Source organism: Camelina sativa, chromosome 18 (assembly GCF_000633955.1).
Source record: "Camelina sativa cultivar DH55 chromosome 18, Cs, whole genome shotgun sequence".
Taxonomy (NCBI): domain Eukaryota; kingdom Viridiplantae; phylum Streptophyta; class Magnoliopsida; order Brassicales; family Brassicaceae; genus Camelina; species Camelina sativa.
In genome coordinates, this window is record NC_025702.1 from 18,131,061 (window position 1) to 18,143,181 (window position 12,121).

Below are 12,121 nucleotides of genomic sequence, written 5' to 3' on the forward strand. Positions count from 1 at the left end.
TTTGGTATGTTTATAGTGCAGGGAAAATTGGATTGGATCCTCTCAATGGAGAGACCTTTCAATAATAAAGTAGGTGAAAACAACAATTCTCAGGTACGTAGTGGACAGCAAGGTACGGTATTAATTATTCTTCACACTGAATATAGTCTCTTCCTAATTGTATTGGTTCCATCTGTTTGAAGTAATACGATGTTTACTTGGCTAGGTAAGCATTGTAATGGAGCAAATGATGTGACCGCTCCATTATTTTAAATTTGCTTTTGTTCCTTTTTTTGTTTTGATCTCTGTTGGCTGGTTTTGTAAGATCTTTCTTTGGGTTATTTTGTCTTCTTTGTGATGTTCTGTGTTCAGTGAGCTATGGAGTTGGGTGGAATCGAAGACTTTTAGCAATGGAAGATACACAAGGAGCCAAGTGAAGAGCCGAGATGTTTGTTCAGTTGACTGGTGGACCTTCAAATTAGTATTCTTTTGGCGGTTTTGCTAACAGGCGAGTCTCCCAGGTGTTAGAAGGTATGCTCAGTCTATTAGTGACCAAGCCGTTGGGATGGGAGTCATTCCTGGAGTCTAACCAGATCAGCAACTGGTCAAGGTATTTTTTTTTTTATGTTTATGTTTCGTCTCCTTAGTCCTTCCCCATATTGTTTCATCAGCAGAATGTTTTTTATAACTGTTTCACTCTCTCATTTTGGTTTGAATAGTACTGAAGTGTGGCTTACCATGGATATGTTGCAGATTTTGGAGGAGAAAGTATATGGCTACACATCCTTGTACTCTGAGCTGCATTCACCGGGCTACCAGCATTTCAGCTTTCCCTCTCTATGGTTTGGCTTATGTTCCTTATTTCGTTTTGATCTCGGTTGAGTGGTTTTCTAACTTTTTTTTGTTTTGGTTGTTTTCTTTTTCTGTGATGCTCTGTGTTGAGTAGCGAGACGAGAGGTATGGAGCTGGTTGAAATCGAAGATTGTTGGCCATGGAAGATACATTACAGAAGGAGCCAAGTGAAGTGCCGAGATGTTTGTTCAGTTTACTGGTGGACTCGAGTAGGCTGCTTGCAGAGAAAACTCAAAGATAAAGGTTCGATGTTTTTCTCTGTTTTTTTTTTTACCCTTGAGCTCAAATTAGGATTCTCTTGGCGGTTTTGCTAACATGTGAGCAGGCTNATGTTTGTTCAGTTTACTGGTGGACTCGAGTAGGCTGCTTGCAGAGAAAACTCAAAGATAAAGGTTCGATGTTTTTCTCTGTTTTTTTTTTTACCCTTGAGCTCAAATTAGGATTCTCTTGGCGGTTTTGCTAACATGTGAGCAGGCTTGTTCAGTCTGTTAGTGACCAAGCCGTTGGGATGGGAGTCATTCGTGGAGGTGGAATCATACCAGATCAGCATTTCGTGAAGGTATTTTTTTGTTTATGTTTCATCTCCTTTGTCATTCCCCATATTGTTTCATTACCATAATGGTTTTTATAGCTGCTTCACTCTTATAATTTTGGTTTCAATAGCACTGAAGTGTGGCTTATCATTGATATGTTGCAGATTGTACTTGATGAGCTAGTGAAGATGATACGCGGAGGAGAAGTATCTGAGCCTACACTTCCTTGTACTCAGAGCTGCATTCACCGGGGTACCAGCAATTCAGCTCCTCTCTCTCCTCCACGGTTTGGCTTCCAATTTTGCTTAAGTTCCTTTCTTCGTTTTGATCTCAGTTGAGTGGTTTTTTAAGATTCTTCTTTGGGTTATTTTGTCTTCATTGTCATGTTCTGTGTTCAGTACCGAGACAAGAGCTATGGAGTTCGGTTAAATCGAAGACTGTTTGCAATGGAAGATGCACAAGGAGCCAAGTGAAGAGCCGAGATCTCTGTTCAGTTGGCCGGTGGACTCGAGGCTACTGCTTAAATTAGGATTCTCTTGGCGGTTAGTCTCCCAGGTGTTAGAAGGTGTTAGTGACCAAGCCGTTGGGATGGGAGTCATTCGTGGAGTCAAGACCAGATCAGCAGTTGGTCAAGGTATATTTGGTTTCTGTTTCATCTTTGTCCTTCCACATATTGTTTCATTAGCATAATGGTTTTGATAGCTGTTTCACGCTATCATTTTGGTTTCAATAGTATTGAAGTGTGGCTTATCATGGATTTGTTGCAGATTGTACTTGATGAGCTAGTCAAACTGATTAGCGGAGGACAAGTATCCAAGCTACACTTCCTTGTACTCAGAGCTGCATTCACCGGGATACCAGAAATTCAGCTCCTCACTCTCCTACACGGTTTGGCTTCCAATTTTGCTTATGTTCTTTTTTTCGTTTTAATCTCAGTTGGGTGGTTTTCTAAGTTTTTCTTTTGTCTTTGTGATTTTCTGTGTTGAGTAGCGAGACGAGAGCTATGGATTTGGGTGAGATCGAACTGTTGTTGGCCATGGAAGATACACTTCAGAAGGAGCCAAGTGAAGAGCCGAGATGTTTCTCCAGTTGACTGGTGGAATCGAGGAGGCTGCTTACAGAGCAAACTCAAAGGCCAAGGTTCTATTTTGTTTTCTCTGTTATATATTATCCACATATACTGTACCCTCAGAATCCAACCATTGACTAATTTTAATGTGTTTGTTTTTTTGCATATTGAACCACTCCATACCTTTTGCTACCCTAGATGCCGAGAATCTATCTGGTGCTCATCCTGCTCAAGTACTACAGCGCAAGACCATTTATTGTTATTTTTCCTGCGCTGCTTAGGTTTTCCCTGCTCACTTTCTCATTAGGCGTGTTTTTTTTTTTTTCTCATCACAAAGGTTTCTTTCGGATGCTTGCCATGATCTCCCTTTGATGGCTGCTGCGGTAGTGTTTTTAGCACTTGGGATAAAGAAACAGAGGTTTGTAGTGAAAACAGTTTAATTAGAATCTGGCTCTTTCCACTTTGACAAGTGTAACGTCAACTGCAATTTAACCTTGGTCTGACATAATTTTTCCTATTTGGAAACTAGTATCGACAGGGTATCAAAGAAGGTTGGTATGATGGAGGTAGCATTGCAATTCCAGTGAGTCTATAGCATGACTGGAGAGAGCAAAATCGTGTGTTTTTCTTTCCTATCATAATAAAAATTGTTGAGTTGACTTTCAAGAGGTGGTGGTGCTGCTTTGAGTTTCAAGGAGGTTTGTGTTCTTCTTCTTTGAACAATTATGTCATAGAAAGTTACTTAGTTAACGTTTGATGTTGATCGTTTACTCTTAATTGGGTGTCAATAGGTATCGGGGAAACCGATTAAACTGGTAAGATGTGGGGAGCGAATGGAGGATCTTGAACCCTTTTATCCTGATCGAATGTGGCTGAACGAATTCTATGAATGGCAACAGAAGCTGTAAGTTCCGAATGGGAGATGTGCTTTTGTAGAGAAAGCAACAGAAGCTGTAAGTTCTTTCAACCATTACATTTTTTGTCTTGCTTGTGTGTTTACATACGCAGGTTCTGAAACAAATTTTGACAGACAAAAGGAAAGCATAAGTCTATGCACTTATATTTTCTGGCATTTATACTTGGTTCTCTTTTTGCTGCTGTATGCTGATGAAGCCACGGTTGGAGTCCATCCGGGAGGAAATGCAAAACAAGGTATGTTAACTTTGTTATTACAGCCAAACAATCATGGGTTTCCTCCTCACTTTTGCTAAATTGCCAATAGCTTTTGCACTGGATTTCTTTATCTACATTTTTTTTAAATATAAAAATTCTCAATATTTTTCCCCCTTTTTTGCGTTCAAGGCATGGACTCTGTTAAATTTAAACATTTCTTAGGAGTGTAACACTTCTTTTGGTTTGATAATCAAGAATTCTAGACTAGTTATTAAAATTTGGAGTTTTTTTTAAATTACCCCTTGTTTATCATAGTTGGGAAGCAAGTGCGCTATATGTGATATTATAGCTCATCTGCTCTGCAGGCTGTTGAGTTGGTGTAGTCTCCTGACATTTTGAGTTATTTTGGTTGATATGTCCAAATAACCATATGGTATCACTGTTCGTTTATAATTTACATATATTCTATCACTCCATTCACTCCAATGAAAGGGATGCTCATTCAGAGACCTTTGTTCATCTGCATTTTTTCTTGCTGTAAGTCCTTTTAATCTCTAAGATGCTTGTTGGGCTATGTTGTTTCCCCAGATTCGAAATATGGCAGAGAATGTACCTTCATTCCAAACAGGAGGAGCATTATGGTTTACCGATCGAACAACTCCCGACAGCTTATACATCTTGATCTTAACGGTTATAACAGGATTGACATTCTTGATAACCGTTGAGGTACCGTTTCTGCTAACTTAAATAATAATGTTGACATCTTCGAAAATTGTCAGACTTACTAACTTAAGCTTGAGAATTGTTATTTCCCAGTGTAATGCACAAAAAGGAATGGAAGGGAATCCGATGGCTGGCACAATAATAAAAAAAATGTTTTCCGGGGGTTTGCTCACCTTACGGTGCCCATGACAATGAGTTTGAAGTTATTTAGGGTTTGTTCTTAATAGTGTGGATTTAGTAGCTATGTGACATATTTAACATATCATGAAGTTATTTTTAAATGCAACAAACCAACCTTTTTGAATATTTTTCAACAAGTAAGACTTTTTTTTATTCAATCGGAAACTTTTTTGTTTGTGGGATGTTTTCCCACTCCTTTTTCTCCAACATGCTCTGATCAAGTCCACACTATTTATTGAAAATAAGCATATAATCTTATATTCTCTATATATTAATAGAGAAACACTCCAAAAAAAGAGCACGTTTACAAAACTCATGTACATTTTTTAATAAATATATTTATTTTTTATTATTATTTACAGAAATATACCACTGAAATATTATAAGCCAATGTTTTTTTATTAATTTTTAAAAATGAAAGATTTAATCAACTATTAAATCTGAAAATATATTTAATTATCATTTTCATAATCTATTTACTTATTAAAAGTAATTACATTTCACAAAAAAAAAATTATTCATTTATTTACCATTTTTATCATTTTTCTTATTGCATTTTTAAATTTAAGATTAATTTAAATGAAATCAATTAGTTTAAAATATTGTTTTATCTATTTAATGGTATAGTGATATAGAAAATAATGTAAAACATAAAATATGTGAATTTGATTTTTAGAAACACAAAAGGACATCAAAACTTTCTACACCACCTTGAAATTATTTTTCAAATTCAAATATTTCACGGGTAAAACGTATTTATAAACGCAGATTTAAATAAACGAAAAAAACTTTACTTACATTTTTTGTTTTAAACAGATAAATCTTAAATCTTAAATTTTAAATAATAATTTTACTCATAATATTTTATTTAAATCAATTTATTTTACACCTAGTGCGGATTGATACCTAGTTATAATTTATAAAGGAAGAGGTGATTCTTTAATTCCACGATTGCCTAAAAACGTAGAACATTAAATAAGGGGATGATATCAAATATTATATGACCCTTACGCGGAGAAGAAGGTATGGCGGTGCTTTTGACCAAGTAATTTATGGATCACGTTCACATGCCCGTTATTATTGTTGTGTTTGTTTGCATTTTATTATCCCTTATTTGTGGTATTTTTACAAAATTTTGAATTTTTCGTAGTGATCAACCATCCATCCTCTTTCCTCAATTATTTTTCTTCATCTTACTATTGGACCAAAGCTTTTAATTATATACACGACAGTAAAGGACCCATCCAAAACAATATGATTAGTTTCCAACTTTTCAAGAAGATATTTGAGTGAAAAAACAAAAATATACATATATATATAAAACCACAGAGGCCAACTACACTCTGAATGATCCGTACCGCAGTGGAAACAACAGTCACGTCATGTCGGTAAGCCACTACTTTCCATTCTAGGTTACTTTTATTTACTATAACCTAATTTTGATTTACTACCTTAAGTTAAGATTCATTTGAACATTAATCAGAAAGACATTTGCCAATTTGATTGGATAGAGATATTAATGACCGAATCTGATGTTCGATTTGACAATGATATAAGAGATGTCCAAATCTAATTATATCCTTGTATTATATTGCGGCTTGATTGGTGCAATTTCTTTCTCGCTCTTTCTGGTTTCTTTCTTGTTTCAAATAAAACGACAAATGCTTATCTCTCTACTCGTATCCGATTATGTTTTATATATAAATTATGCATTGATATTTGATATTTCACGTTATGATCTGGACCGACGTCGAGTGTGGACCCTCTCCTGATTTTTATATGAGCCAACAAAAGAATAACAAACACACCAATTAATATTAATCAATCCCTGCCTATATTGAAATCAGGTTTTCGAATCAAATTTTTGTTTCCATGTCTTTCTTGTTTTTTTGGCTTTGAGCAAATTCATACTTCATAGTATAGTAATAGTAATCAAACCAAGCATATGAAAGAAAACTAAACATAATCTATCATTAATATGTACCGTTTCAGTTGTGTTTCTATTGTAATCAAAACTATTTAGGCATAACATTATTTTGGTTTCGTTCAGATTCTATTTAGTTTCATTATTTAGGGATAACATTATTTTGGTCTCGTTCAGATTCTATTTTAGTTTCAAACTCATTTAAAGATTAGTTTGGTTTCAAATTTGATTTAATTAATTAACTAAAATGAACATATCCCTGGATACTAAATTTCACCCAAAAAAAAATATATATATCCCTGGATACTAAAAGTCTAATCCACTATTAATCTTATGTTTGCCGACCTCTCTAATCCACTATTTTCTTTTTCCGTTTCCACTGATTTTCAATATCCCACCGTGTTGTAAGTAACATGAATAAAGTGTAAATTTTCAATATTCCACCGTGTCCGTGTGTAAGTAAACATGAATAAAGTGAAAAGTTTTAATATTGCACCGCATGTTACCACTAGTAGCATTAAACCCTTAAACAAAAATTGTACCGACTATAAATATTCAACTCCAACTCTTTCATCTCCACACACTCAATTATCTCTCCAACACTAAATAAACATATTGTACCCACTCTCTCTCTCTCTCTCTCACACACACAAAAGAATCAGCAATGGCGAAACAATATCTCTTTCTAATCCTCACAATCTCCTACCTCCTCTCGCTGGAGCTCACCGCGGCCACAACAGCCTCATCAGCCGGAGCTTCCAAAAAGGCCATAAACTTCATCCAGTCCTCTTGCAAAACCACAACATACCCAGCCTTATGCGTCCAATCACTCTCCGTCTACGCAAACGACATCCAAACAAGCCCTAAACGTTTAGCCGAGACCGCTATAGCCGTGACATTGAGCCGAGCTCAATCCACGAAGCTCTTTGTCTCGCGTCTGACACGTATGAAGGGCCTTAAGAAGCGCGAGGTCGAAGCCGTCCATGATTGCGTCGAGGAGATCAACGATACCGTTGACCGTCTGACCAAGTCGGTCCAAGAACTGAAGCTGTGTGGTAGTGCCAAAAATCAAGAACAGTTTGCGTACCACATGAGTAATGCTCAGACTTGGACTAGTGCGGCTCTGACCGACGAGAACACTTGCTCCGATGGGTTCTCGGGTCGGGTTATGGATGGTCGGATCAAGAACTCGGTTCGGGCTAGAATCGTGAACGTGGGCCACGAAACCAGCAACGCCTTGTCCTTGATTAATGCTTTTGCTAAAACTTACTAATTTTAAAAACTATAGTTTAAGAAATATTGTGTACTGTAAAATATATGTTGAGATAATGTAATGTCTTGCTACTAGTATGTCACGTGATATATTTTTCCGATTTTGCTAGTTTCTTTTTGTGTTGTATGTGGTTTATAATAGTATTCGTGTGTGTATTTTGAGCTTTTTGTATCCTGAAAAAAAAAAGGCTAATTAATTATATAATTTGGACAAGTTGGCACATATATATTTGACAATTCTCTCTTTCACAACCGTTTAGTTTCATTGTGGCAAGTTGGGCACACATTTTTATGGTTTGCATCAACCTTTATTTCAAAGAGAGAGAAGAAAAAGAGTACAATTGTAGATATCAGCAACGAAATTTCTACATTGCTATTTGAAAACGGTGACAAGAAAACAGTATCATTTGAATCATGGTGGTCTTGGCTTTAGAATATCCTTGGTTTCAAATGTATTGTGCATGGACCATGTGGTTGTTTGGTCTTCGATTTAGTTCATGTGACAAGTTTTGCAAGATTTTTTTTTTTGCCAAAAATATGTGTTCATTGACAAGATTGATCAGATTATTTGGCGAAAAAACTTAATATCTTGTATTTAAGTAAATATAATAGAAAGGACAATATTGTTTTGAAATAATATTTTATTTTCTAGCCTGAAAAAAAGAAGTGGATTTGATAATTTGATGTTAGATATTCGTCGTTTCAACCACGTGTGATGTCTCATGTGATGATAAAACATTTTCAAAAACAGCGTGCTGCACATATTTTAATCTCGTCATTGCTTGGCTTTGTCCATTGATTTTTCTTTTGTTTTTATGAAGGCTTCCATTATTTTTGTTAGGTTATGGCTTTAATTTTCTTGTCTCTACCAATCAATCGTACATACGATAAACACACATTACATACATACACGTTCGGCAGCCTCTCGTATGTGATATGATATTACTCGAGCTAACTCTCTCCACAAACGGCTTTTGGGCCTCTAAGCCCATTTTTATATCTGTTCTCACTTCTCAGCATTATTGATATATTCATCTTTTTTTTTTTCCAGCAATAGCCAAGAGCCAAGATATATAGTATATCTGAATAATAATGGTGAAGATAGACGACAGTGTACGCAAAATCTACAAATCATGTCTTTACAAGACCTCTTAACATTTACGGGGATAAATGAGTCTCATTACTCTTCTGTTATTGAACCAACCACTAAAATGACCAAACTAACAAGACATTTTTTTTTTTCTTTTATACAGAAAATGAGACATGCACAACTTAATTTCCTTTCACAATACAACTTGACACTTCACATCGTGTACGTCTGTATTTGATATCAAGATTAGGATAAATATGAATATTTGGGGGGCAGACGCAATGTTTTTTGCCAAATTGGAAATCTTGAAGATGACCGTAGGCCACATGCAGCTGCATTGATTACAAGGAGGACGATAACTTTAAATGTTTTTTGGCTTTCGGTTTCCACGGTCGACATATTTTAAATTTCAGTTAACAATTTTTTAGTGATAATATATATAAAACGGAGTATATTCTTTTCCTTTTCAGAACAAACTACAACATTTTCTAGCAAAAGATAATATTTTAGCATGGAATTTATTTTGTGTTCCTTATTTGCGACTACAAGTTGTAATTATGAAACAATTTCAAATATAATTAACATTGTAAACATGATAAAAATCCATATGTACAGTATATATACATGAGATAATCATTCAAATCAAAAACCATCATTTATAATGTAATTAATAACAGTAATTGTCATTCATGATCACAATCAGTAATCGCTATTGTTTGATCGTTATCACAAGCAACTGTTCAACGAATTGGACCCTAGTAGCCGACTCTCCATTTGCATATGAAAAAGACCATAAATTGTCCGCTAGAAATGGTCTATTAACCAATCAGATAGATCATTCTAAATGTAGTTAATACCTAATTAAACAAATCACAAATGATTATGTTTGTCTTAAATCCACAAATTCCTTACCCTACATCCAGTGTCTTCTCCGTGTTGCTTTCATATGTTAGATATTTTTTGTTTTTTCCCCCTTTTTTTTGGTGTGTAAAAATAATATCTTCATTATGCAAATCCCATATTGCAACTTGCATATTAATTCTGATCTAAAAGTTTATTTTTAGAAAAAAATTCAGATAATTTCTCTCTATATATATATAACCCCCATCACATGAAAATATATACTACACAAAACATATAATCATCATCATCACTAAAGCTCATAATACACATAACAAAATGGGTGAAACTTATAGATTCAATCGTCATCACTTCCTCACATCTCTTCTCATAATCACAGCCATGCTCAAATCAGTCCATACAATAACAACAAACACCGAGTTCGTAAAATCATCATGCACTTTCACAACCTACCCAAGACTCTGTTTCACTTCACTCTCAACTCAAGCCAGTCTCATCCAAACAAGCCCCAAGCTCATGGCTCACGCGGCTCTCAACATCACATTAGCCTCGGCTAAAGCCACTTCAGCAATGATGGTACGTCTCTCGAGTAGTCGGCTCAAGCCGAGAGAAGCAGCGGCCATGAGAGACTGCGTCGAGGAGTTAGCTGACACGTTAGATGAGCTTAGGAAATCGATTGGTGAGATGTGTCGGCTAAGTAGNAGACATGCACAACTTAATTTCCTTTCACAATACAACTTGACACTTCACATCGTGTACGTCTGTATTTGATATCAAGATTAGGATAAATATGAATATTTGGGGGGCAGACGCAATGTTTTTTGCCAAATTGGAAATCTTGAAGATGACCGTAGGCCACATGCAGCTGCATTGATTACAAGGAGGACGATAACTTTAAATGTTTTTTGGCTTTCGGTTTCCACGGTCGACATATTTTAAATTTCAGTTAACAATGTTTTAGTGATAATAAATTTAATATATATTTTTTCCCTTTTCAAAACAAACTACAACATTTTCTAGCAGAAGATGATATTTTAGCATGGAATTTATTTTGTGTTCCATATTTGCGACCAAAAGTTGTAAGAAACATATTTCACATATAATTAACATTGTAAACATGATAAAAATCCATATGTATATATACATGAGACAATCGTTCAAATAAAATCCATCATTTATTATGTAATCAATAACAGTAATTGTTATTCATGATCACAATCAGTAATCGTTGTTGTTTGATCGTTATCACAAGCAACTGTTAAACGAATAGGACCCTAGCTAGTAGCCGACTCTCCATTTGCATATGAAAAAGATCAAAAACTTCCACTGGAATGGTCTATTAACCAATCAGATATATCATTCTAAATGTAGTTAATACCTAATTAAACAAATGATTATGTTTGTCTTAAATCCACAAATTCCTTACCCTACATCCAGTGTCTTTTCCGTGTTGCTTTCATATGTTAGATTTTTTTTTTGTTTTCTTCCCCCTTTTTTTTGGTGTGTAAAATATCTTCATTATGCAAATCCCATATTGCAACTTGCCTATTATATCTGATCTTAAAGTTTATTTTTTAAAAAGAAAAATCAGATAATTTCTCTCTATATATATATGTAACCCCCATCACATGAAAATATATACTACAAACCTATAGTCATCATCATCACTAAAGCTCATAATACACATAACAAAATGGGTGAAACTTATAGATTCAATCGTCATCACTTCCTCACATCTCTTCTTATAATCACAGCCATGCTCAAATCAGTCCATACAATAACAACAAACACCGAGTTCGTAAAATCATCATGCACTTTCACAACCTACCCAAGACTCTGTTTCACTTCACTCTCAACTCAAGCCAGTCTCATCCAAACAAGCCCCAAGCTCATGGCTCACGCGGCTCTCAACATCACATTAGCCTCGGCTAAAGCCACTTCAGCAATGATGGTACGTCTCTCGAGTAGTCGGCTCAAGCCGAGAGAAGCAGCGGCCATGAGAGACTGCGTCGAGGAGTTAGCTGACACGTTAGATGAGCTTAGGAAATCGATTGGTGAGATGTGTCGGCTAAGTAGCTCGAACTATGAGGTCTACATGAGCGATATGCAGACTTGGGTAAGTGCGGCTTTGACAGATGAGAACACATGTACGGAGGGATTTGATAGAGATGAGATGAACGGAAAGACTAAGGTTTTGGTGAGAGGGAAGATTTTGGTTGTTGCTCATTTAACGAGTAATGCCTTGGCTTTGATTAATCACTTTGCTTCTATTCACGGCTAAAGAGAGTTGTGATAGTTATTTTTAGTTTGCTTTTATTAATTTTCTTATGATTTTCTGTGTATAAGATGTAGTGATAATGTACTGTATGCATGTTCGTCATTAAGATTCCAGAATCAATATGTAACAAAAAAAAAGTATTTCATAATATTTGATTATAAAAATATTTTCCAAGAAAACATTTATTTTATTTTTCGTACCTAATAATTATGCATGCATCTATCATTTTCTCACTTAAAAAAACTTT

At 35.3% G+C, this 12,121-nt stretch overlaps 2 protein-coding genes and 1 long non-coding RNA gene across 18 annotated transcripts in view; all 3 read left to right on the top strand.

Moving 5' to 3' along the window:
• The window catches only part of LOC104762371, a 15,182-nt gene extending 10,575 nt beyond the window's left edge, over positions 1 to 4,607 (top strand). For 6 of the 16 annotated variants that reach the window (XR_002036606.1, XR_002036608.1, XR_002036605.1 and 3 more), the window contains 15 exons: positions 17 to 589; positions 733 to 821; positions 926 to 1,074; positions 1,306 to 1,390; positions 1,529 to 1,650; positions 1,763 to 1,998; positions 2,132 to 2,252; positions 2,355 to 2,504; positions 2,632 to 2,666; positions 2,771 to 2,851; positions 2,963 to 3,131; positions 3,225 to 3,386; positions 3,464 to 3,585; positions 4,135 to 4,272; positions 4,363 to 4,607. This is a non-coding gene — a long non-coding RNA (uncharacterized LOC104762371). Of the gene's footprint in view, positions 1 to 16; positions 590 to 732; positions 822 to 925; positions 1,075 to 1,305; positions 1,391 to 1,528; positions 1,651 to 1,762; positions 1,999 to 2,131; positions 2,253 to 2,354; positions 2,505 to 2,631; positions 2,667 to 2,770; positions 2,852 to 2,962; positions 3,132 to 3,224; positions 3,387 to 3,441; positions 3,586 to 3,911; positions 3,980 to 4,134; positions 4,273 to 4,362 lie in introns of all 16 variants that reach the window. The other 10 variants (XR_002036614.1, XR_002036618.1, XR_002036611.1 and 7 more) reach the window with 10 other exon arrangements.
• Positions 6,944 to 7,870, top strand: LOC104762372 (21 kDa protein-like). Its single transcript, XM_010485645.2, has one exon. The coding sequence runs from the start codon at positions 7,038 to 7,040 to the stop codon at positions 7,644 to 7,646; it is 609 nt and encodes a 202-aa protein (XP_010483947.1). The 5' UTR covers positions 6,944 to 7,037; the 3' UTR covers positions 7,647 to 7,870.
• LOC104762373 (21 kDa protein-like) lies at positions 11,224 to 12,053 on the top strand. The gene has a single exon (XM_010485646.2). The coding sequence runs from the start codon at positions 11,290 to 11,292 to the stop codon at positions 11,875 to 11,877; it is 588 nt and encodes a 195-aa protein (XP_010483948.1). The 5' UTR covers positions 11,224 to 11,289; the 3' UTR covers positions 11,878 to 12,053.

Excerpts from the sequence above, each read along its gene's own strand:
- LOC104762372 (XM_010485645.2), top strand. The coding sequence starts at position 7,038 with ATGGCGAAACAATATCTCTTTCTAATCCTCACAATCTCCTACCTCCTC.
- LOC104762373 (XM_010485646.2), top strand. The coding sequence starts at position 11,290 with ATGGGTGAAACTTATAGATTCAATCGTCATCACTTCCTCACATCTCTT.